The 25,438-nt window shown below is 38.9% G+C and overlaps 1 protein-coding gene across 3 annotated transcripts in view; it reads right to left on the reverse strand.

Moving 5' to 3' along the window:
• Positions 1-521: 521 nt before the first annotated feature.
• The window catches only part of SAXO6 (stabilizer of axonemal microtubules 6), a 90,466-nt gene continuing 65,549 nt past the window's right edge, over positions 522-25,438 (reverse strand). For all 3 annotated transcript variants that reach the window (XM_089674190.1, XM_089674189.1, XM_089674188.1), the window contains 5 exons: positions 22,437-22,585; positions 20,078-20,211; positions 11,820-12,054; positions 10,422-10,481; positions 522-5,092 (listed from right to left, as the gene is read on the reverse strand). In XM_089674190.1, the coding sequence (XP_089530316.1) occupies positions 4,983-5,092; positions 10,422-10,481; positions 11,820-12,054; positions 20,078-20,211; positions 22,437-22,585 (688 nt within the window). In that variant the 3' untranslated portion in view covers positions 522-4,982. The remainder of the gene's footprint in view (positions 5,093-10,421; positions 10,482-11,819; positions 12,055-20,077; positions 20,212-22,436; positions 22,586-25,438) is intronic.

Below are 25,438 nucleotides of genomic sequence, written 5' to 3' on the forward strand. Positions count from 1 at the left end.
AATTTTACTTAGTAAAGCGATGATGACTTAGTACAGCATGTCAGTGGCAATTCTGCACAGCTGTGGTAATGATGTTCATTAACATGACAGCACTGATAATATTTTATTAATAAGGTATGGGGAGTACTAGTATTTCCAAGTGATGACAGCAGTGGCAATCTCTAACAAAAGTTGGAAAGAAAAAAATATTTGCCTGTTATCTGTTTGTTTTTCAGGGTTTTTTAGTGTAGACTGGATTGGCTGTATGCAGCCAGCAAGCACATTTCTCTTTAAAATCAACACATAAATTACAGCATGGGTATATGTTTTTTTTAACACAGCAAGTCCCACATCAACATGAAACTTTCAAGGTTGGAAAAATGTTATACTGTATGTTGATGGCAAAAACATAACACTATTTTCAATGATGATTTAATATGATTCCAAACGGTTTACAAAGCCTTTAAGTTTCAATGTCATAGTGCAACTGATGCAATTATAATGAGGCAATGATACTCTGAATAAATAAAAAATAAATTAAATAATATATACTTAGCTTTAATTAAAAATAATTTTACTTTCTTTAACATCATGAATAATTCAAACTTAACAAAATCATTAAACTACAATATAACAGCAATGCTTTAATATAAACAGAATAAAAATAACACTCCATTTAAACAGTTTTTTTTTTCATTTAATCAATCACATTTACAAAAATAAAACACAGCAAATTTCAAAAGTATTTGACAAAAATGCTCTTTAACATTTTCACAAGAAAAAGCTGAACACTCTGCACAAACAGCCACATATTTGTTGCTCTGTTTCACTTAAAAGGTGTATACAGTTTCATTCTGGCCTGTAGACTGTTATGGTTTCAACAGGAAACCTGACATTCCTGTCTTCTTGGTAAAGGTAGATATTTGCAGGCAAGGCATCCAGTAAATGGTAAAAACAATATAACTCTCACCGCCTAAGAGATGTTTTGTCCAGTGCTGACCATGACAAAGTATTGGCTTGGGCTGATCATATAGCATGCTAGTTTGCAATCTTCTTCTTCTTAGTGTTATTATTAGATTTACAATGCACAGAAAAAAAACCTGAAGTAGAAGTTTAACCACTTCCATACCGGGCACTTTTACCCCCTTCCTGCCCAGGCCAATTTTCAGGTTTCAGTGCTCTCACACTTTGAATGACAATTGCGCGGTCATACAACATTGTACCCAAACTAAAATTTTATCATTCTGTTTTCACAACTAGAGCTTTCTTTTGGTGGTATTTAATCATCACTGGGGTTTTTATTTTTTGCTAAATTAACAAAAAAAAACAAAATTTAAAATAAAAACACGTTTCTTTGTTTCTGTTATAAAAGTTTGCAAATAAATAATTGTTCTTAATAAATTTAGGCCAAGATGTATTCTGCTACATTTCTTTGGTAAAAATAACCCAAATCAGTGTTTATTATTTAGACTGTATAACTATGGTTTATATCTGAAAATTGATCAATCCTGAAGTACTGACGGCCAATCTAATTTCTTGAGGCCCAAAAATGTCAGAACAGTACAGATATCCCCCAAATAACCCCTTTTTGCAAAGTAGACAGTCCAACGTATTTCATAAGAGGCATGGTGAGTTTTTTGAAGTTGTAATTTTTTTGTCATAACTTTTCAGAAAATGAAATTAAAAAAATTATTTTCACAATTTTTTTTTTTTACATACTGTCACCAGTGCAGTACAGCGTCATCATATAACTGTCATGGCGGTGATCAGGGACACTGACTGGTGAAATCGATTAATTCAGGTTTTTTTGTTATGATTAGCTATGATTGGCCACGGCTAATCACATGACACAGATGGGTTGTGACTGGCCCAGCCTGTGCATGTGATCACTGTGACCATTCACAGCTAGACACACTAGTATACAATGGATGGCATGAAAGGAAGCCATCCATTGTATACAACGGTCATGTGACCTGCTGTGACTGGTCACAGCAGGTCACATGGTAATGGCAACGAGGCTGGTACACAGATCTGTCATCGGCCGTGTCCGAGGTACACAGCCTGTGACAGATCTCGACACAGCATGGCACTGCGAGCACGTGCAATGCGCGTTCCGGGAAAGACGTCATATGACGCCTTCCCGGAGGGACATGAGGTTCGCCTGTCCATCATATTACTGTAGGCCGAGCGGAAAGTGGGTAAAAACTGAAGCGTAGCTGTATAAAAAAATCTTTTAGTTGGGCAATGAAAAAATGCTAAATTTAAAATAACAAAATGTAATGGTGAACGAACAGCAGACACCCCCTTCCTCCCAATGCATACTCTACTTACCTCAGTGTGAGAGCGCTGACCAATCAGAATCCATTTGGTCTGTTGTGGAAGCGCTGATGGAGAACAACTAGGGTTTCAAATCCCCATACCACTAGTGAGAGGGTGCAGGGGTGCTGACAGCTCAGCAACTGGAAAGTAAGCAGAGCTGGTATCGGGGGTAAGGAGAGTGTCCACTTTAATTCACCTTTACATTTTTTCTGTAAAGGTGAACTATCCCTTTAAAAGTAATCACCACTCAAACCAATACTTTAGTTGTGTGTAAGCACCAGTTGGTTAATGCAACATACGCAACCCTAAAACAGAGATGTCTTTCTATTAATGATGGGTGAGGAGCCATTTCACACTGATCAGTTTTTCTTCCGTTTTTGCAATAGAAAAAGGGGAAGAAAAATGCATGGGCATGAAATCCTATGGAACTCTTCACACCAGACAGTTGTGTATTAGTTGAGTTTTTAAAAGTCCTGTACACTGCATTTCTAGTGCATGCTTGGTGCAGTAAAAAAAAAAACACACCAAATGATACCACTGAATGGCCCCCACGCTTGCTTGATCTAAATCCAATAGAACACCTCTGGGATATCATGTTTCGGTCCATCTGACACCGCCAGGTTGCATCTCAGACTATCCAGGAGCTCAGTGATGCCCTAATCCAGATCTGAGAGGAAATACCCCAGGACACCATCCATCGTCTCATTAGGCGCATCCCCTGACGTTGTCAGACATGCATACAAGCACATGGGGGCCATACAAACTACTGAGTACCATTTTGAATTGCTGCAATGAAATTTCAGCATAATGGACTAGCCTGCTGCATAATATTTTACTTAGATTTTCAGGGTGTCTTTGAATTCAGTCCTCTGTAGGTTGATAATTTACATTTCCATCAAACTATGGGGCATCCTTACGTTCCTAACACATTACCCAGTCCATATCAGTATAGATATCCAGCATGAGATTTCTCCCCATTGAGATCTGGTGTGTTTTCACAGCGTTCCCTTAATTTTTTTGAGCAATGTATATGCAGTGCACAGAAACAAATTAGTAGCAATCTTAAACAATTCTGAATGAATGTAGCCAGGACCGTTTCTAATAACCAGGGCCATATTTAGAAAACATTGTTTTAGGCACACACTTTCTTATAGATCTCCTCTGCTTGTTTCAACTGATTATTTTAGTAAAAAATAATGGTATAATGCACTTTAGGGTGTGCTTTATGTGCTTTTTCAACTGTACAAATCAGATATGTTTTCCTATTTCCTGAGCTTTAAAAAATTCCAGACTCCTCTCTTCACCATTGCACTCCTTTACCCCTATAGTTTTAATGAAGAACTTAGTTACAAATGTCCAAGAGGTGGCCAGAAGAGGAAAACAAGACAGAATGTATTATTACAATATTTATGTTTTGAGGCTTATGCTGGCTCCTCTAACCCTGCTTATCTAAGTACTATCCCACAAGTGTTACTTTGGTAAACACAGACTTGACTGTACATAGCTGGGATATTGTATTTGTGGGATACTGCTGGCATAAAAATGGTCTGAGGGGAATTTTAATAATACAGTATTTTTCAGTGTGTGTAAACTTGTGCCATTTTTGCTGGGAGTTCAGCCCATATGGTGTGATCACCTTCAAAGTGGTTGCAACGTCATGATAATATAAAATAATTCTGTTATATCTATTATCATCTTGATGTATTTACTGGCTGCCAGAAACTGTTCTATTATGTGAAATATAATTATAAATAATGAGATCTTGCAGAGTCTGTTTCTTACATCAAAACTACAGACGTTTAGTTACACCCATATCATTACCACTATCATTACCTCCTAGATTGTAAGCTCGAAAGAGCAGGGCCCTTGACCCCCTTGTGTTTTGTTTTGTTACTGTATTGTCTCATGTTCTGTCCCCCACTATAATGTACAGAGCTGAGCAAACCTTTTAGGGCTATATAAATACTATATAATAATAATAATAATGATGATGATGATGATGATGATGAAAGATAAATGTTAGTGTGGAAAACTATTTCATGGTTTCAGTAGAGTTATTTGATTATCAGAAAAGTGCTTGTTTTTAGCTATGATATGGACAGCACTAAAAACCTGGAAGGGGTAACCACTTTACCCCATTGGGGTAACCACTTTACCCCAATGTAAAAAAGATATTTTGGCAATGGGTGTATTTTAAAGCATACCTCCAGCTAAAAATACAATAAAAATAAATAGCTCATTAAAAAATATTAAATATTCACAGAGCTTTCTTCCACAGTATTTATTTTTCACCACTTCAGTCTGATGGCCAGCATCATTTGACCCACTTCCTATAATGATATGTTAATGATTACAGAGCAGCATTATTTGTGTCTGTTGTATCTGTCTATAGTTCAGCTTTAAACAGAATAGGCATGTTCACAGAAAAACCCATTCATAAAAATGTTTGGTTTATCCAGACTTGTTTTCATTGGGAACTGCACACATGTGGGATTTAAAATACTAAAAAAAAATATAATCATAATACACAGATAATGCATCCATTATTACAAAAATGTACAAATTTATCCAGGATTTCAGAAGAAAAATACAAATATCATTTACAAAATTACTAAACCTCATTTTTTCTTGCTTATCAAATTCTGTAAAAATATTTTATAAGTAGAAGTTGATGGATCAGCTGATCATTTGTTACCCCAGAAATTTTCTTTTCTTTTCTGAGCACGCTCTAAAACTTGTGAGGCCAAAGAGCTAGAAGCTGCTGACCTAGCAGAGATCTGGGAAAGTCGATCATCTGAAAACAAAATGGCAGTATAAGTATTTACAAAAACAAAGTATTGACAAAAAAAGGTAAAGGGGCTAATTCTTCAGATGCTATTAGTCACTAAAAAAAAACTGTAATTTATCACACAAATACGCAGATAAATGGAACTGTAGGTTTCATGAAATCACTTTTAGTTGCCAGTCATAAAACACACATCTAATTTAGAAAACCTTTTAAATAACAGCAAAATGCAACAATGACAGCCATTTCCAAAAATCTCTAAATTATTAACCAATAAGCCATAAAACCATTCAATATATTGTTAGAATGGAAAAAAAGACACAACATTTAAATTCAAGGTTCAGTCAACTCAAAAGTGATATTTCACCAGGTTCACCAATTACTTTTTTATATCTCTGGAAGACTTCTTGCACTTTTCCTGACTCTGCTGACTTTGGAGTTTTGCATAACCCGATTCCTGCATTCTCCATAATATAAAATAAATTGAAATTCCAATAAGAAGGGTGGACCTGTCTTGCAAAGGCCAAATAAATCCACATAATATAAAGAAAACTGTAATATCAGTTAAATATTACAACTACTTCCACTTTATAGCGAAGGTTCTGTCGTAAGGTTACATATTGAGGTTGATTTACTAAAAGGAGCTGAAAATTCTTCACTCAGTAAATTGTACAGTGTATATAAAAAGTCTACACACCCCTGTTAAAATGTCAGGTTTCTGTGATGAAATTGAGACAAAGATAAATCATTTCAGAACTTTTTCCACCTTTAATGTAACCTATAAACGGTACAACTCAGTTGAACAACAAACTGAAATGTTTTAGGTGGAGGGAAGTAAAAATAAACAATGATAATAATATGGTTGCATAAGTGTGCACACCTTTAAACTAATACTTTGTTGAAGCACCTTTTGATTTTATTATAGCACTCAGTCTTTTGGGGTATGAGTCTATCAGCATGGCACATCTGGACTTGGCAATATTTGCCCACTCTTCCTTGCAAAAACACTCCAAATCTGTCAGATTGCGAGGGCATCTCCTGTGCACAGCCCTCTTCAGATCACCCCACAGATTTTTGATCGGATTCAGGTCTGGGCTCTGGCTGGGCCATTCCAAAACTTTATTCTTCTTCTGGTGAAGCAATTTCTTTGTTGATTTGGATGTATGCATTGGGTTTTTGTCATGCTGAAGGATGAAGTTACTCTTCATGTTCAGCTATCTATCAGAAGCCTGAAGGTTTTGTGCCAATGTTGACTGGTATTTGGAACTGTTCATAATTCCCTCTACCTTGACTAAGGTCCCAGTTTCAGCTGAAGAAAAACAGCCCCAAAGCATGATGCTACCACCACCATGCTTCACTGTGGGTATGGTATTCTTTTGGTGATGTGCAGTGTTGTTTTTGCACCAAACATATCTTTTGGAATTATGGCCAAAAAGTTCAATCTTGGTTTCATCAGACCATAACACATTTTCCCACATGCTTTTGGGAGACTTCAGATGTGCTTTTGCAAAATGTGTCCGGGCTTGGAAGTTTTTCTTCGTAAGAAATAGCTTCCATTTTGCCAATCTACCCATAGCCCAGACATATGAAGAATACGGGAGATTGTTGTCACATGTACCACACAGCCTGTACTTGCCAGATATTCCTGCAGCTCCTTTAACATTTCTGTAGGCCTCTTGGCAGCCTCCCAGACCAGTTTTCTTCTCGTCTTTTCATCTATTTTGGAGGGACGTCCAGTTCTTGGTAATGTCACTGTTGCGTCATATTTTCTCCACTTGATGATGACTGTCTTCACTGTGTTCCATGGTATATCTAATGCCTTGGAAATTCTTTTGCACTGTTCTCCTGAGTGACACCTTTTAACAATTAGATCCCTCTGATGCTTTGGAAGCTCTCTGCGGAGCATGGCTTTTGCTGTAGGATGCAAACTTTACTTGGGGTTAATCAGAGGAACTTTAAATAATGGTAGGTGTGTACTTACTCCTGTTTAACATGATTTTGAATGTGATTGCTTAATTCTGAACACAGCTACATCCCCAGTTATAAGAGAGTGTGCACACTTATGCAACCACATTATTTTAGATGTTTATGTTTACTTCTTCCCCCCTAAAAGATTTCAGTTTGTTTTTCAATTGAGTTGTACAGTTTATAGGTCACAATAAATGTGGAAAAAGTTCTGAAATGATTTATCTTTGTCTCATTTTTTTACATCTGAAATAACAGATATTTGCTTTTCACAATTGGACTCTTCACTGATTCTCAACTGATTTAGTAAATCAGCTCCATTGCCTGGTCCAATCAGTTTTTTTATTTCCTACACTTATAAAGTAGATCAGGACATTGTGGTCCTTCATAAGCACTGGCATTCACTGTGTGCAGCAAGCACAGATGGCACTGATCACCAAGGCTACAGGCATTTAATGCCTTCTGGAATCTATGGACACTTCTTGATTTCTTGTTTGACATGTGGGCTTTATTTTTAAGGGGGCTGCAGCCAACATATCACAATTTTTGTTTATTAGTTGTTTGGATGTTATACACATTCACTTTTACAACTGAATAAGTTATATTTGGTGTTTCACCAAACTGCGGTGTTAAGTGGTGTTTAGTAATCAGAAACAATCAGTTCTTGATTAGCTTCAAAGGAGTGGAGAGGTTACATTAGGGGTCCAATTGATCCTTAAAGAGAACTTGTCACCTGTACTTAAGTTAATAAAGTTTGACATTTTTGGTATCTACTTATATAATACAAACTCATATTTTAAATTTTACCAAAAATCTGGTATTATAATGTGTTTGTGTATATTAAAATTTATTTAATTGTAATTTTTACTGAAAATATGGGTTTGATAAACAGCTGCGCTAATACCGTATATGTAAGATTTTGGAGGTATTAAGTAATCTTCAGGCCTAAAGTATGTATCTAACAGTTATGCAAAAAATGCAAATGAAAGAGTTGAATACTTTGAGGCCCCATTTACACCATGCGAAGCATAAACGCAAATACAAGGGGGGGAGGGGGATACAGAACAAAACACATTATTATTGTTTGTTGGTCTGTATCCCTTTACTTGTAGGTTGTTGCTTCTGATAAAAATTCTTCTTCACAGTTGCTAGATACTACCCTGAGTGGCTATCTTCTGTATAAAGAAGCTGCTGCTACCTACAAGCATTGCACTGCCTGCTAGCCCCCTCCTTTCCACTTCTTGATTCATAGAACTCATTTTACAATTATCACACAATGCATCAAGTTCCATGAACGGGAAGAGGAGATCCTGTCATTCAACTCATTTTCAAAATTGTGTATTATACAGTGCGACCTGTTAGACAGATTTTGGCACCGTTCAAAGAAAGAGGTGAAAGCATATCCCTTTGTATCAGAACAAGGGGTGCAGGCTTGTCCTAATACCAATCCAGAGGGCTAGTAAGTGTAAAGAGGAAAGGATTGCTGCTACTCCCAACCAGTCCAGATGAATAAGCTATAAAGAGCGGCCTCAGCCTATATGTCTCCACCAAACCACACACGCTGATGCATTTCACCCTGTCTACTGGGGGTTTAGGCATAGGGTCATAGGAACCCTATGAATAAGCCCCAGTGAGTGGGACAAAATGCATCAGGGTGTGTGGTGTGGTGAAGACCAAAAGGCTGAGGCCGCTCTTTATCATTTATTCACCTGAGTTAGTTGGGAGCAGCGGCAATCCTTTCCTCTTTACACCTACCAGCCCTGTGTATTATACAGATTACATTTCCAATACTCTTGTACCATCAAATATTAAGACCCCTTTTGTCAATGCATTTCACTGTCCTCTCCACTTCTTTAGGTTGTACACACACTAAAAGTTATGCATCAAAAATTACATTCTGAAAGAATGCAGCTGGTAAGAACCAGTCCTGGTATATACTCCCACCTCCACAGGGACCACATCCAGGAGAAAAAAGATTCAAAGAATTACAGAAAGAACACCTTAGTAAAAAAGATCCACCCCACAATAAACAGTGATGTTCCTATGCACCCCTTGCTGCACCAATCCTGGGTAGTGGAACCAACAAGGGTTTCCAATATGGTACCTTGCAAACAGATACCAAATATGTCAAGACAGGACACCTTATAGTTAACTATAAATGATGGCCCTAGACTTATTCCTGTCATCTCAGTGTGCAAGGTGATACCCAACATATTTTACTAAATTTGCACCTTTCCCACACTGCATTCTAAATGCACCGGGTGTGCAATCTGCTGTGGCTGTAGAATAGATTCCTAATGACACCCCAAATTCAGATGGAAAACAGTGTGTTTTCCTGCACTAGATTGAATGGTACCGCAATACCATGCGATCCAGTTGCAGTGCGCTTTTTAAAAGTACTGCACACACTATTTATGCTGTAATCCAGTGAGATTCAGCCCAAATGAATGGGCTAAAGTCACATGGAACAGGATTTGCACTGGAAGGAGGAGGTGTTCCGGTGTGAACTGGCGCTTACAGACCTTTTTCTTTCTAAAGCAGCCTCATCCTTAGAAGAAAAGCCTGTCCGCTGCTAGAAGCTGCAGAGTGGGACCCTTGCTTTTTACATGGAAGCAGTAGTCCCTCTGTACAATTCTGACACTCCCCCTACTGAATAAGATCTGTAGCTCTGCTTTCTGTTGACTGGAGAGAACTGGCACAGCAGGGAGTGTGTGGAACTTCTGCAAAGAGATTACTGCTTCCCCACAGGGACCACTTTGCAGCATGCCCACAGGCAACATGTTTTTCAGCTCAGGCTGTGGCTGTTATTGACAAAAGCCAACTTTGCACACTTTTTCTTGGTCCTAGAATGTATTTAGCTGATTTAAACTGAATATTCAATTGGGCTTTAAGTTAGTTGTTCATAATAAGATTCATTATACAGCTGAACTGCAACCTGAAAATCTAACTTGGTTTAAAAATGAGATAATAGCAGTTAATGATTACTTTCAGTCTTCCCTAAATATGGATGAATGCTTAAAGTAAACCTTTTCTGAGGACTGCCACCGCTGACCTCCTTCTAAAATTCTTCTGACCCTGAACAAATATGCAAATCAGGAATGTTAGTGGTCATCATCTGCATACTTCATCAAGACAACGATACAAATATTGAAGCCAGATCCTCAGCATGACAGTCAAGCAACTAGCAGCTTTCTTTTAGGAAAACAAAAGCTAAAATTAATATATTTTTTCTTAAATCTATTTATTTTTTTATTAAAAAAAACAAAAAAACATGATTTTGATATCAGCAGACAAAAAAACATTGTTTTTGTAATGGTGAGTTATGGTACCATATATATGGCAAAATATAGATATTCATCCTATATGTCCATACCTTCAATGCTATCGTCATCATTTATAGCAGAACTGTAGAAGCCGATACTGTTAAAGTTCCCTGTAAACAAAGCATTAAAAAGAATACCATAAATATGTAAATGTTTTATTATAGGATATGGACACACAGGGGTTGGTTTACAAAAGATAAATAGACTGTGCACTTTGCAAGTGCAGTTGCACTCATTTCCTTTAGTAAATGTAATGTGGTAAAGCTTCACTTTTGTAAAGAATCGGCAATCAGGTGCAGTAAAAATAAAAAAAAGCATTTTTACAAGACTCTGGGGAAAATGAGTGCAACTGCTCTTGCAGTATATATCCACCCCAATATTTATCTGACTGATAAAGGTTTATTTCACTTTTAAACTTCATAGTCATGTGAGCTTAACCAATATCACTGGCACGCACTATTTTATTTGTATACATTTCCAGCTCTCTTAAAAATAAAATAAATTACATTTCAGTCTCATTTCAGTCTCATTACATGTCAAAGATAAATCTTAAAGGTGATTTTCAGAAAATCTTAAAATGATTTGCTTTCCCCTATGTATTAATTCTATTGTACTGGGTGCTGCCATTTTAGATGGCTAAACTAATTTTGCTGTTTGGCACATTAAAGTTACTGACTTGAAAGTTTGTAAAAGACCCCTCAAACGTAAATTTTCTGAACAAAACAACAGAATTAAGATAGTAAGACTGAATTAAGTCAAAGCAATATTTCAAATACAAAAATAAAAAATATAATCATTTGCACATATAAACACAACATAATCGCTTGTACTAAATATAAAAGGTATTAGATAAAACATTTATTTTTTCAGTAACATGAACATTAAAAGGTACAAAAAATTGTAAACAATGAAAGTTCACTACACAGATTTACTGTACTTCTTCATTTTTTAGTGTTGAAGAAAAACTGATGTACCTAAAATTATTCCTAAACCTCTATTGTGTGCAGGGACACATAACACTGCACTATAACAGGGGTCTTAAATGTGCATATGTGAACATTATAGATGTGTTGTATGTACGTATGGATAATCTTGATCTTTGAAAATTACCTATATTTTTATGTTATTTTAGTGTGTCTTTGACCTAAGGGATTATAGTTTTCCCTGTGCTTATAATATCCTGGCATCAGGGGCGGACTGACAACTCATGGGGCCCCCGGCCAATAGGGGATCATGGGGCCCCTGTGTCCTTGCCCAAACTCAAAAAAGCCTATGAAAAAGGTACCAAGGGCATCTCATGGGGCCCCCTACTGACCCCGGGCCCTCGGGCAGTGCCCAAGTTTCTAAATGGTCAGTCTGCCCCTGTCTGGCATACTGATCAGTCATAAGTAATCTGACTAATGTCTGCTGTAGTATTATTTTAACATGCATGTAACCATTCATTTTACCATTATGCTGGAACTCTGGATCTCGCAGTGCTCCCTGTATTCGACATGATGGACTCCACTGACTAGGTAACGGTAAATAAGGATCTTCTACAGGTCTGCTGACAGGATATGCGATTGTTGCAGGTAAAGGCTTATTGGAAATGCATGGACTTGGCCAGGGATCCTCTCGAAGTGGCAATGGATCTACTGTCTTCAGACCAGCAACTGGTGGAGACTGCGCAGTTTGCTGATAATCCTAACATGCAGATAAAAAATATTATTTAGATGGCAGTGCCTCATATTAAAAAATATTAATCACTGGTTTATTACATGCATTACATGTAATTTTTTTTAAATATAATCAATAGCATCCCTAGTATGATAATATTTTTTACTTTATTCAACCCAGGAACCAAAAGCTGCAGACAAAAATTTAAGGGATTCCTTTATCATGCTATAGGAAGTAATAGTTATGCCCATAAAAGAGTACCCAATTTTTTTTTTTTTGCATATTTTGGTACCAAACATATTTTTTTGAGATGCAGAGACCATGATAAGAAATATTTGCTCTGAGATTACAGCAACAGTTACACTGAAGCAAATTGGATACCAAATATTTAGATGTTCAATAATCATATTGTCATAGGGTGCAAACGAGAATAAAATGTTGGATCTGAGAATACTACAAAAACATGTCCAGGAGTGCATGTGGCTTTTCTTCAAGCGCATGTCACACAATAATCACTGATGAGCCAATCTGAGTGTGCATAAAAAAAACAGTTCCCCTTATTAAGTTTCAAATGGTAGAAATGTGGGCTCAAAAGCCGAAAAAACAAAGTGGGGTGGAATGGAAGAGCAGGGAAAGAAAAAACTGAAAAAGTTGGCTTACAGGGTAAAGGAGAGATGCAGAAAATGTGCAGGAGAGGGTTTGAGGGGTGAGAAGGAAAAGTGTTAAACAAGAAAGAAAAGAGGGGAGGGATAGAAAGGAAGAGGAAAGGAACCATAGAGGCTGCTAGGGTGCTAAAAAAAAGGGAAAACATTAGCCCCTAAATTTCAGAGTAGAAGGATTCATGAAGTGTGTTGAGAGAGGAGGAAGAAATTAAGCCATAGTTGCCAGACTGAAATACATTTATTATTATTATTATTATTATTATTATTATTATTATTACATCGAGTTTATATAGCGCCAAAGGGTTTGCTCAGCGCTGTACAATAGGGGGGACAATACATGGCACAGTACAACAAAAACAGACAGCGTACGAGGGGTAAGAGGGCCCTACTCTTTCAAGCTTACAATCTAGGAGGGAGGGGGTAGTGGAACAATAGGAAGTGGCTGAGGGTAATGAAGTGGCTGAGGAGGATGAAGTGGTGGGAGGAATGAGGGAGGATGGCCGTTAGGTGAGGGTGGGGTAGGTTTATCATGGGTGTCTTTTTATATGGCGGTCAATTTTTCATTCAAGTGTACCCTGAACTCTAGTCTTAAGCTTTTCAAAGTTGAGGGATAGGATTTCCATGCTTGGGCTATAGTTTGTTTGATGGCCATAAAGATATGTGTTACAAGTATTCGCTATGACAAGGGATGTTGTCCATGGGCTTATGAAGAAGGGCCTGCCATAGATCTTTTTGGAGGTCAAACTATAAGATCAAATCAATAATTGTGTATACTCTTATAGACATTGGACCAAATGTGGAGCATTCCCCAGTCTTTCGGCACTCTCTGAAGCAGAAAGCCGGGTAAGACATGATATATTTTTGCTATAAATTACCAGTGGGACAGCAATTTTTAAGAGTTCTGCACAGCTTGCACACTCTGGGAGCATTTGAGGGTCATCCAGAGCACAATCCACTTCTCTTGGGTAAGAGTTTTATTAAGGTCCTGTTATCAAGTACAGTAGGAAGGGGCATGAGTAGACACATTACCAAGAATAAAAAACTATAAGAGACACCACTCCCTTTGTCATGAGCTGTCAAATGTTGTAAGAGAACTTTTTTTTTTAAGCAAAGAGCCACCATCTGAAGCTGCAGATTTTGTTTATTCTAGGGGTGAATAGGGGACAGTTTAAAAGTGAAGTAAAGGGAAATGATGTGATATGAGTCTTGATGAATAAGAGTTTTATTAAGGTCCTGTTATCAAGTACAGTAGGAAGGGGCATGAGTAGACACATTACCAAGAATAAAAAACTATAAGAGACACCACTCCCAATAATATTCATCAAGATATGAGTCTTGATGAATATTATTGGAGTCCCAGATAGACAAGGATAAAGTAAGACATAAGGATGGGGGGATCCAAATGAGAGAGGATGAGGAAACTGGGAAGATATCTAATACATCCAGAAAGATCCATAATGGTGATTTTGCTGTAGAGTGTAATTAGACCGGGGGTGTAATCTTGGCAGCTCTGTAATAGTAATCTATGTTAGGTACACCCAGGCCTCCGCAAACATTGGATTTATACAAAGTGCATGTATTAAGCCTGGGCCTGTTAGGGCCACAGATACATTTTAAGACTTGGATTCAAAGTAAATGTACGGTGTAAGGGTATCTGAATAGGTAGGACTCGGAATCAAATATTTTGATGGTATGAATGAGACCAAACCAAAACTTTGGGTATAATCCCATGAGATAAGTGATTCTCTAAGATGATTGAGGACAGGGTGCATGTTTGCTTTACATAGAGAATCATAAGTAGACACAAGTGTAATGCCAAATTATGGAAGTATAGAAGATCACTTACTGTATATGGAAACTGTGTTTGTAGCGCTTGTAGGTTAGATCGGGAGTGGGCAAAACTCAGAGTGCTGGATTTAGAGTGATTCATCTGGAGGCCAAATAAGGAGGCAAGTTTGCAAAGAAGTGCAAGCAAGTTTGGGAGAGAGATGTGATGTACAATAAATAGTGTCTGCAAATAAAGCAGTTTAATGTTGAGCTCCCACCATCTCTAATCATTTTATGTCTATGTTCTGCCAAATGTGTCCTGCTACTGGTTCTAAGGCAAAAGGAGTGATAATGAGCATCCCAGTTGCGTGTCTTGTTGGATTGGAAAGGATGTGGACTTTAAACCATGGTATGTGCTGGCCACAGATGAAGAGTCATAATTTGCATCGATCCAATGCAAGCAATCAACACTAAGGTGCTATCATTGTAAAACCAATCTTAGGTATAACCAGAATAATGTCTCTATAAAGAATGTAACATAAATTCCTGAGATTGTCTATGAGCAAAATGATTAAGAAGGATAATGCCTCTAACATTATCCGACGCTTGCTGAAAAAAATCCCACCTGGTCATTATATAAGATGGTTAAGGAGCGATTTCAGCCTTTGACAATCTGGGTAAGGTTTTTTATATCCATGTTTAATAATTAAATTGGGCGGAAGGTAGGTTTTTTTTTTACATTTTCAAGTGAAATATATTATGCCCATGTTGCAGCAAGCAAATGTCAACAACTCCTCTCTTTGGGGTTAAAGTAGTGCAAAGTGTCCACTTTGTAAAGCAAAGAGAGCAAGAGAGATTAGAAAAACTATGATGGTTTTCTTGTATATGATTGGATGAATGACATAAACAAAACTTTATTTACTAAGCTTAGTGAACATTCACTTTTGTATTCGAACAGCCACACTACTCCTTTAGCAAATTAATCCTTATGTGTACAGATGACCCAGTGAATTTAAAATGTTCTAAGTCACTGACATGGAACAAGAATATAGACCAGGAAAAGCCGAAGGATCATCATGGCAGCAAAACAACTAACCTTTTCAGAAAGAGGTCAGCAGTGGCAGCCAACATACCTTGTATGACAGGTTCCCTTTAAGCTATTGCACCTGTATATGTTACTCCAAAACCTATCTACATTCTTATTCCATCATACCATATATTTTGTATGCTTTTAACATTCAAAATATACCACTTAGCTATATGTATTAGCTAAATACATTCCAGGTGCATCAAAACAAAAGATATGCAAAGTCTTACAGTTCTTATTGAGTCTTACAGAGTGGGACTCTTGCTCACTGTGGGGAAGAAAAGGTCTCTTTCAGGGGGGCCTGTCATAAGCCCTGCTGAATCAGAGCAAAAGCTAGGGGTGTGTGTCAGATATTTGTAATAAGAAAACTGCACCCCACAGACAGCAATGGCTCCACTTTGCAGCTGCTGGCAGGGAACAGATTTTCTACCCAGACTGTGGCTGCTTGAGAAGGAAAATATTGAATATTTTAAAATGGTATTAAACCCTCAGTTTTTACAGACATTTTCAGCAGTTGAATTATCTACTGAATATGCAGCATCTTTATCTTTTAATCCTTGCTTATGTTCCTGTTTAAGCTGGTGCTATGCCTGCTGCCCCAAGTTTACTGTTTTAGGGTAGCTCCTTTCTCTTGCAGTAGTCTGTGGAGTCACCCTTTCATGCAGGAACTAGAGCTTTGTCTCCCTACACTGTGTGCATTAATAGAAAAACACAGCCCTGTAGCCCAGGATGGCAAGACACTCCCCTGCGCCTCCCCCTTCCCTTCTCTAAGCTAACAGACTGACTCCAAACTGCACTGTCCACGATTAACATTCGCCTGTGCAGATCAGAAGTTCAGGAAAGCAACACTGGGAGAACATGAGTTAGCAGCATTAAAAGTGTCAAACTACAAGTGTTTGACAAAAAACTGCAACAAATAATTTAGAAAAATGTTAATTTTGTTGTGCTCAATGTGTTAAGCTATACATTAAGTAAAAAAAAAACCTTCCAGTATCAGCTCTTCCCATCTCCCCACAAAGGTCATTTAAATCCAATGAGGTGTGACCAGGTGTAGGGCTGAGCCACGCTGTGTGTGTCTATGGACGCACAGAGCCCAGCTCGGAATCCCACACATCTGCCCACCATAGCAAGCGCTTGCTATGGGGACAGACACGGAAGAGGAAGAGCTAAGAGAGTCAGCAAGAGACCCCAGAAGAGGAGGTTTGGGGCTACTCTATGTAATACCATTGCACAGAGCAGCTGAGTATAAGATGTTTATTATTTCAATAAAAATGTTGCCTTTAATAATCCTTTAACAGTAACTGGCCAAAGAGCAGCATAGACAAATTATTAAGTTTGAATCGAATGGTAACACAGTGCTGTGAATATTGGAAACAAGTACAATATTCTTGTGTCAGTCTGCTTTATAGTAGCAGATATAATATTTCCCATATCTGAAAGTGCAAATAAGAGCACATCTAGATATATCCGAATGTGTGTTTTCTAGAGGTGTATTGCCCAATCCATCCATGTCCTTAGGTTTGTACAAATCTTGTTACTGTGGTTTCTACACAGTACACTACTCTTTTTGGACATATTCATCTAAGTCATCTGTCCGCGTCCCATGCGAGCTCTGTTTCCAAATTCAACTGCAGATGTGGCTACGTTGGCAAGTCGTCAACAGACTCCTTTTGTTGATGTCACTGCTGCAGACTTCTCTGCTGGATCCTCAGAGGACATCACCACTAAAAAAATATTAGAAAGGGGCCTTGTAACGCAGACAGTAATGTGGATACCTAAAGAAGAACCCTGTCTTCTGTAAACAGATAAAGGACGAAGACTCAGGACTAGAGCATCACAAACCATGGCTTTAGGTAAGTAAAAAGGGCATTTTTAATCATGGCAGTGATCAATTAGAGGGGGATGGATGGGGAGGTGGTAATACGGCGAGTCTGGAGATGGGCTTTAAGAATGACAGCATGGGAAGTATGTAGGCAGGTGCAGTTTGCTTCCTCCACTGTAGGTGGTGCTCGACTGTAGCAGTACTGTAGCTAGAAAGGAAGTCAAGAGAACCCTCATTTCTCTATGATTTTCTGGGCCTCTGGGGCAGCGTTTCGCTTGGCTACACTGCATCCAGGTGATCCCTGGTGGCCATCTTGGGTCGACATAGCCTTTTTAGGTCCCTGCCCCAGGTTTCTGCATGCATTTTGCATAGTGGATAGTGCAGGGAAAGAGCATCTGTCTGACAGAGAAAGCGATTAGTGACAGAGAGAGGACCAGAGGAGTAGGGACAGGCTAGAGATAAGCCACCCTTTCTGGAAGCCTCCATATTGGGACTAGATCGGTCAGGCCGCATTCCACTGAAATAGACAATGTTGGTTCATTTGAATCTGCTCTCCAAGCTGCACAGAACCATGTTTCATGTCATGGTGCTTTTCCTGCTGGGCTGTTTGTAAGCTGAGCTGTTCCTTCAATGCAAGTTTTTGTTCTCTGCAACCAGACTGTTTAATTACTGACGCCACACCACAATGCATCTCCACAAGTCGATCGTATAGATCTCCTTGAATCCCCAACTCCACTATCTACAATCAATCTCTATTGGGATTCAGTCATTTAAAAAAAGGTATGAGCAGAGAACACTCAATATACAATGACTGAAGACCGTACATTTTAAAACGTGCTATCTTAAACTACTGAAAAAATATGCAATGCAGTCTTGCAATATTGCCGACTTTGTTGTTCCCATTTAAGCCTAACTCCAGGAATTTTTTTAATTGGGCCCACAGCAAAAAAAAATAGCTCAAACTGCAAATCTATAATCCAGAGCTGTCCCTGCAGTGCTGTCTTTTTGCCACAAAATATCTTTAGTCTTCCAGGTTATTTGGCATCCAGTGTCACTAACCCTGGAAGGAGAGAAGCGCCTCTAAGTACAATAAGTTTTTTTATTCAAGTCTAAATGTAGAAACACTCACATGTGTGAAGTAATCATAAGCTTAAAAACCGTGGATAACAATAGTTAACGGTGGGGTGGTAACCCGGGTGAAGAGCCATCATCTTACTGCGATGTGGGGAGGTCAGCTCTCGGCTGGAACAGCGTGGTGGCTGGAGGGGAACAGCGGTGAGGCCGGCCGGTGTGCACGTCCTCCCTCAGAGCCGGATGGAAGGCACGCTGGAAAAAGGAGCGCACTTCCGCCTTCCACGGCCAGCGCATGCTCCGAAACGCGTCGCAGTGCACCCTGGGATCTGACGTCATCACGACCACGCCGCCGCTGCGTTCCAGCGTGTGTTCCGTCCGGCTCTGAGGGAGGACGTGCACGCGGCCGGCCTCACCGCTGTTCCCCTCCAGCCACCATGCTGTTCCAGCCAAGAGCTGACCTCCCCACATCGCAGTAAGATGACGGCTCTTCACCCGGGTTACCACCCCACCATTAACTATTGTTAACCGTGGTTTTTAAGCTTATGATTACTTCACACATGTGAGTGTTTCTACATTTAGACTTGAATAAAAAGACTTATTGCACTTAGAGGCGCTTCTCTCCTTTTCTCATCTACAGAGGTTGCTACAGCTTATTTGGAAGCCTTGCCCTCAGTGCCACACGGAATCCTACGCTCTTCATACAGTAGCCACTAATACCACGATCACCCCATACAACTATTTCCAAGGACTTTGCAGTGTTTGCGCTGTTACAACCCTTCCTCATTTTTTCTGAATCACTAACCCTGGAAGACTGGGGATATTTTGTGAGGGCATCATATGCCTGAATCCCTAAGTGGGTGTCACCAGAGCACCATGCAATAACTGTGTAAGAGTGTATAGAACAGTGCTAAGGTCATTATGTAAGTACCCCTGTCTGCATCATTGCGGACCACCCAGCCTGGAGAAGAAGCAAAGAGGAAGAGGACCCTGCAGCATCAAGTGACTGACCTAAAGACTTCAGAAAGGTAATTGTAAAAAAAGAATATAGCCATAAAAATAGCTTCTGTGGAGGGGAGGGGGGGTAGTGCTGTGCCCAATGTGGACTTTAAGAATAACTAGTAACCAATGAGCCATTGTAATAATCATACTATTCACACTTGATCAGCTTTACCTTTCACAGATAATACTTAATGTTTTTTAATTATTTACTTGTATTTTAACAGTCAGCTAACTTGAATTTTCAATATAGTAGGTCAGCAATGGCAGTTAAAAATTTGTCAACACAAATTCCTTGTATAAGAATTCATCTGATGACAATCATTTTCCATACAGCACGACTTAAATTATTTCAAAATGTCACAGAGTCTGGGATGATATCTATGCCAGCCTAAATCACTTAGAATTTCCATGGTTTGCTTTCAGTTTGATGTCAGTATTCTAGTTTGGCCGTCACTTGTGGATTATTTCACATTCTTCATATCTTGACATATGTTTTCCTATGACAAATTTATGGTCATGTAACCTTCACAGATTGTGTCATGAAATATTAATCATGCACTATGATCATCTAATTACTAAATCCACTCGATATTAAATACTCACAGTTTTGTGACTTCCAGAATAAAATATTTTCCTTACCCTTTTTGAATTTGTTTCATTTACACCTTTGAAGACAGTCTTCTTTGGGGAGCCATGTTTTTTAGAAGATCCCTTATGCTTATCCTCTGGTGTATGGTGATGATTTTTTGAAGGTGACACTAACAGAGCGCCCCCTTAAAACAAAATAATACTCCATTGAATTTTTTTTTTACTACAATTACAAACACACAAGGTTAGACTAAGGCCTCGTTCACACTTTTGCAAAGCTATAACAAGTGTTCGAGCTCACCATTTTTTAGCAATTTGCACAGAATTTTGCGCGTCGAATAGGAACTGTCAATTTACTTGAATGGACTAGCCTATGCAGATTTGCCACCTGAAAAGAAGCTCCTACTACTTTTCGGGCAACAAGCTTCATGCGATGTTGAAAGGTGCGATTTGTTGAATGCCTCACTATGCTGTTGCGTGACAATCGCGGCAGAACTGCATTGCATTTGGGGTGCCAAACACGCAATGTGGGATTGCAGGCAGAATCTCATCGATTCTGCCCGCAATCCTAAATCTTGTGAACGGGGATCCTAAAGATGTGAATGAGGAATTAAACCTAATTACATCAAAAGCTCTTTACTACTGGATAACGTGAGGAAAACTTAGAAGCTCTGTTGGAATTCTAATGCTGTCTGTGTTATCACTGATCTCTATCACTTGCCTCCCTGGTGACACCAGAACAAGAAATAAGGAAACCAGTGTAATATAGGTAGGGAGCTGCAAACAACAATAAAAGCATGATGCTGATTCTAATCAACCTCACATTACTGAGTTCTGTCTCAAATTGGGCTGTAAAGAAAATAAAATTTTGAAGTTTTAGTTAACTTGCAATGGATATCTTGCACGAAAGAAAAAAAACATGCATTCCAGCATCCCAAACACATTACATACCATTCTTCTGCTGTTCAGGTTGCTCCTGGACCCCTCCAAACATATAGGCACCATAGATCCTGTCCAAAAAAACTTCCCAGTAGCTAACCCCCTCCATCCCGCCTTAATGGTAGGACAGACCAAACATTAGAAGTGCACTCCCAGTAACTGCTCTGGATCATTCAAACACTGTGCATGCACAGTGCGTTCTCTCAGCCACTGCTGCTAGAAAGGGAGTGCACTACTTGAAAAAGATGCTGGAGGTGTACTCCTAACATCAGGCCCATCCTGCTGTGAAGGGGGGTCAACTGCTAAGAAGCTTTTTTCCTACCAGTTGCACACAGTCTACATATATGGTGTAGCAACTATTTCAGCAGCGAAGGGGTGATATGTAATATGTTGGGGATGTTGTGGATGCTGGAATAAAACTCATGTTAATGTATACAGTATATAAAAATGTCTCATGTACATACAATAGTTAAGTGCTTTCTAAGTCCCTCCAACATGTTACGCTTTGCAGGTATCTCACTTATGAAATGATGAAATAATTAGTAGGTCGGTAACGTAGTTACCTGTGTGGATATCTGCAATACATGAACTGTTGTTGGAACTTAAGCAAAGTTCTGGGAAGCAAAAAAATTAAACCATTTGCCAACCAGTAAATACTGTGGTAAAGCCAACTTTTCAATTCATATTTTTTAGTCCACATTTAGTGATTTCTTCAGCTTTTTTTAGCGTTTTTTCATTAGCGTTTAGCAACGATTTTCCACGTTTGCAGATTTTTTTTTTACCAAAAAATAAAAAAAATTTTTTGGTCAAAAAAAGTCCCAAAATGCTGGTTTGTGGCGTTTTACCACAATTTTCAGCATTAGAGCGTTTTTACAGCTAAAAAACTCTTCTAGAAACCCACTAGTCCGGGGGGTTTTTTTCCAGTCAAAAAATGTCCCAGTCAAAAAATGTTGATTACAGTCTATGTGTGCATGGACACATAGGATAACATGCTGGGGGGTTTACTAGCTGTAGAAAAAAACGTCAAAAGCCAAAAACAGCCGCTGTAAAAATGTTAATGTCAGGACTTAAAATAATGCTTTCTAAAAGGAATATATTGTTTACTTCCATTGCATACATGCTAAACTATTTTATGACATAAAGGGTATAAAAGGATAATAAAGCTGCTTTTTTCATGCTTTTTATTAACTTTTGATATTCAGGCCCACTTGAGGACTATTAGAGAATCTTCAGGTAGTTTCAGTGGCCAATCTGACCCTGCATTCCACAATAGCAATCTACAAAAATTACTTTCAAATATACCTTTTATAAACATGTATTTTGTAGGAAACATACTCTTGAGGTGGAGTATACAACATATATTTTTTCTTAACATAAAATAAGAATAGTGCAACATGTTTAATAAAAATAGAATACTAATCTTTATGAATCCAGAGTACATTTTATAGATCTGTCCTCTGGAAAACATTACCTGCGGCTGGAGTTGTTAGATCATGGTGCGTCCTTTGGGCCAGTCCAAAGGTTTTCAATTTTGGAGTAGGAAGTCTTCCTTCAGCTCCTGAAGTTACTAAAGTACGCTCAGATTGGTCTTCTGGGAAATTGGATTTTGTGCCATTGAGTCTTCAAGGAAAAAAATGTAATAATCAGCTTTAGGAAAAAAAAATCTGCCATGAAAGATGTACAGTATAATACATCTATATAAATATTATTAAAGGTTTCTACCATGTGTTGTTATTACCACACAGGAAGTGTTCAGCTTTGCTTAGCAGCCAGCCACGGGCATACGATCTATTCTGAGAAGCTCACTTTAGGCATTTTGCCATGAAGTGGATACAAGTGTAGAGGTGGGTGTTGGACACATTTTATTTTGCCCAGCCCCCCATACTCCATTAATACATTGGTTGGTTTTAAATGATATATTTACCATTTAGGAGGAAATTGTTTTGCGGTATGAGGAGTATATGAATAGAGGCCGGTATAAGTCCACGAGTGGAGGGTCTCTATACCATTCACTTAGCGTATCTGAAGCCACCTATTTTTGGAGGTAACTTTTCATTTATGGGTCTTGATGTATGTATATATTTATGGGTACATTATGTGGCTTGCATCCTCTCCTTCCCCACTTTGGGTTTCCAGGGGGTACTGCTCCTCTCCTCCTTTTTGTTCTCTCTCCCCTTTCCCGGTGCACTTACAATATGATGCTCTATTATGCCATAATGGAAAAATATGTTTTTGTGATTTTTTGCTTGTTTGCATTTGTTCTTACACCCATAGTAAAACGTCTATATGGTGATGGCTCCTGAAGAAGTGGATTAAGTCCATGCAACGCGTTGAGCCCAAGCCGATAAGAATGAACCCAAAGCTTACAAAGAAATGGATCACATGGAAAGAGATTTGCTGCTCCTTGATATTGTAAACTTTTTACTTTCTACACGTTTTAGTACTGTTATTGTGAAATAAAATGTTATTTTACATACTGATGTTTTCTACATAATAAGGTAAAATTCCACTAAGACAGGAACAGGTGGTCCCAGGGGAACCTGTGGAGGCCTGGGTAAAGGCACAGCTACATGTAGCAGCACAGGAATAGTGCAGCTGAAATAGGTTCCATCGCCAACTATTTTTGCCTTTGAGGTAGAGGATGTATAATGGGCAACAAAAAGCCAAGGAGACCTAATGCCCAGAGACCCATCAACGTTTTGCAAACAGCACCCCACATATAGAAGTGGGAGATGCACCTTCATCAGAGGTGTTAGCCGATCTGTGGCTTTTGGACCTATGATCCAATCGGGAGTTAGAATTTGAGAGTATGCATTGCCAAGACCCAAGGCCTATACCAACAGGCTGATCCTCCAAATGCAGGGTGATACACACTGCATCAATAAAGTTTGCAACAACACTTTTATAACTCAGTAAACTGCAGGCCACAATGCTGACCCAAAAGCAGCCTTTCCAAACATTCCCATAGCAGTGGAACTGTCCTCTGTGTGTCTCTGAGAAGACATCTTGTGGTATGCATCTACGCCCAGTGTAAGGAAAGGCCTCCAGTACTTAAAATCAGGGCAGCTGGTGCTTATAAGGTTTCAGACAGCAAGAGGTGCTTGAGTCACTGTAAGTGGGAACTGGAACAGAACAGGGAATCTCACTGCTTCAGCCCAACAAGCCTTACTCACTAAGTAAGCCTTTAGAGACTGGGTCACACCAGAGGCTGTGTCATAGCCCTGGACACAGACAGCATTGCAGCTATCACAGTACATAAAGGTCTAGAAAGTACCACAATGCAAAGCCTTATGCCCAAAAGTCATATTCCAAGCTAGACCTGCAATTTGCCAGTTAGATGGCATCTGGAAATGGGCTCCAAAGCTAATGCTAAAGATACCCTGATTCAGATAGCTTCTAAACTGAGGCATGGTTGTTAGAGATGGGGTTACACTTGAGCTGCTCTTTAACTTTTTTTTTTGTCCCTTCTGTAGGCAGCAGTATAACCAGTTTTTTCAGAATTCCTGAATTCTTCTGATAAAAAAACAAAAAAATTAACTGGCCTGTTCACTGTACAATTACCGTATATGTGCACTCGCCAAACAAAGCAGCAGGTCAAAAAACCCCATGCTCCCTGCTGTTGGAGCAGAAAAGCTAGCAGACATACAGATACTAACCATCGGAACTCCAAGCAGCAGTGCACAGAAAAGTAAACACACATGTGCCACAGCAAGTGTACAGCATTTATACATGTGCACTTTCATACTCCCTGTGCAATATTTGGTATGGCTTAATTGCTTTTTTTTTACAGTCATCTTTATTTATATTAGTACACAGTTCATGAAAAATCCCTAAAAACGGTTAGAAAGACCCAAAAACATTAGAGAAAATCATATCGGGCAGCACAGTGGCTAAATGGTTAGCACTTCTCCCTGGCAGTACTAGGGTCATTGGTTCGAATCCCAGCCACAGCACCTCCTGCCTGGAGTTTGCATGTTCTCCCTGTGCCTGCGTGGGTTTCCTCTGGGTACTCCGATTTCCTCCCACACTCCAAAGACATGCTGGTAGGTTAATTGGATCCTGTCTAAATTGGCCCTTGTATATGAATGTGTGTTAGGGACCATAGATTGTACGCCCCTTGAGGGTTAGGGACTGATGTGAATGTACAATATATATGTAAAGCGCTGCGTAAATTGACAGTGCTATATAAGTACCTGAAATAAATAAATATTGTTATTTTAGGCATGATACTGCATAGCTAATGTACAGTATATTCAGATGGAGGAGTGTACACTACAGTAGTACATTCTACTGAATATATGTTAGCAAACCACACTTGTCAGTAATTCACGGGTATAACAGTATGATTCTATGTAGTTGTCCACATATGATCAATGCATCAAAGGAAGCACAGAAGCCTTACTTAAGCCTTTAAGCAGACAGAGGATGCGCTTTCAGTTAAAATTGGAGCATTTCAAGTAAATAAAGATTGTG

Source organism: Staurois parvus, unplaced genomic scaffold, assembly GCF_062004578.1.
Source record: "Staurois parvus isolate SC_StPar_1 unplaced genomic scaffold, SC_StPar_1.0 ptg000147l, whole genome shotgun sequence".
Taxonomy (NCBI): domain Eukaryota; kingdom Metazoa; phylum Chordata; class Amphibia; order Anura; family Ranidae; genus Staurois; species Staurois parvus.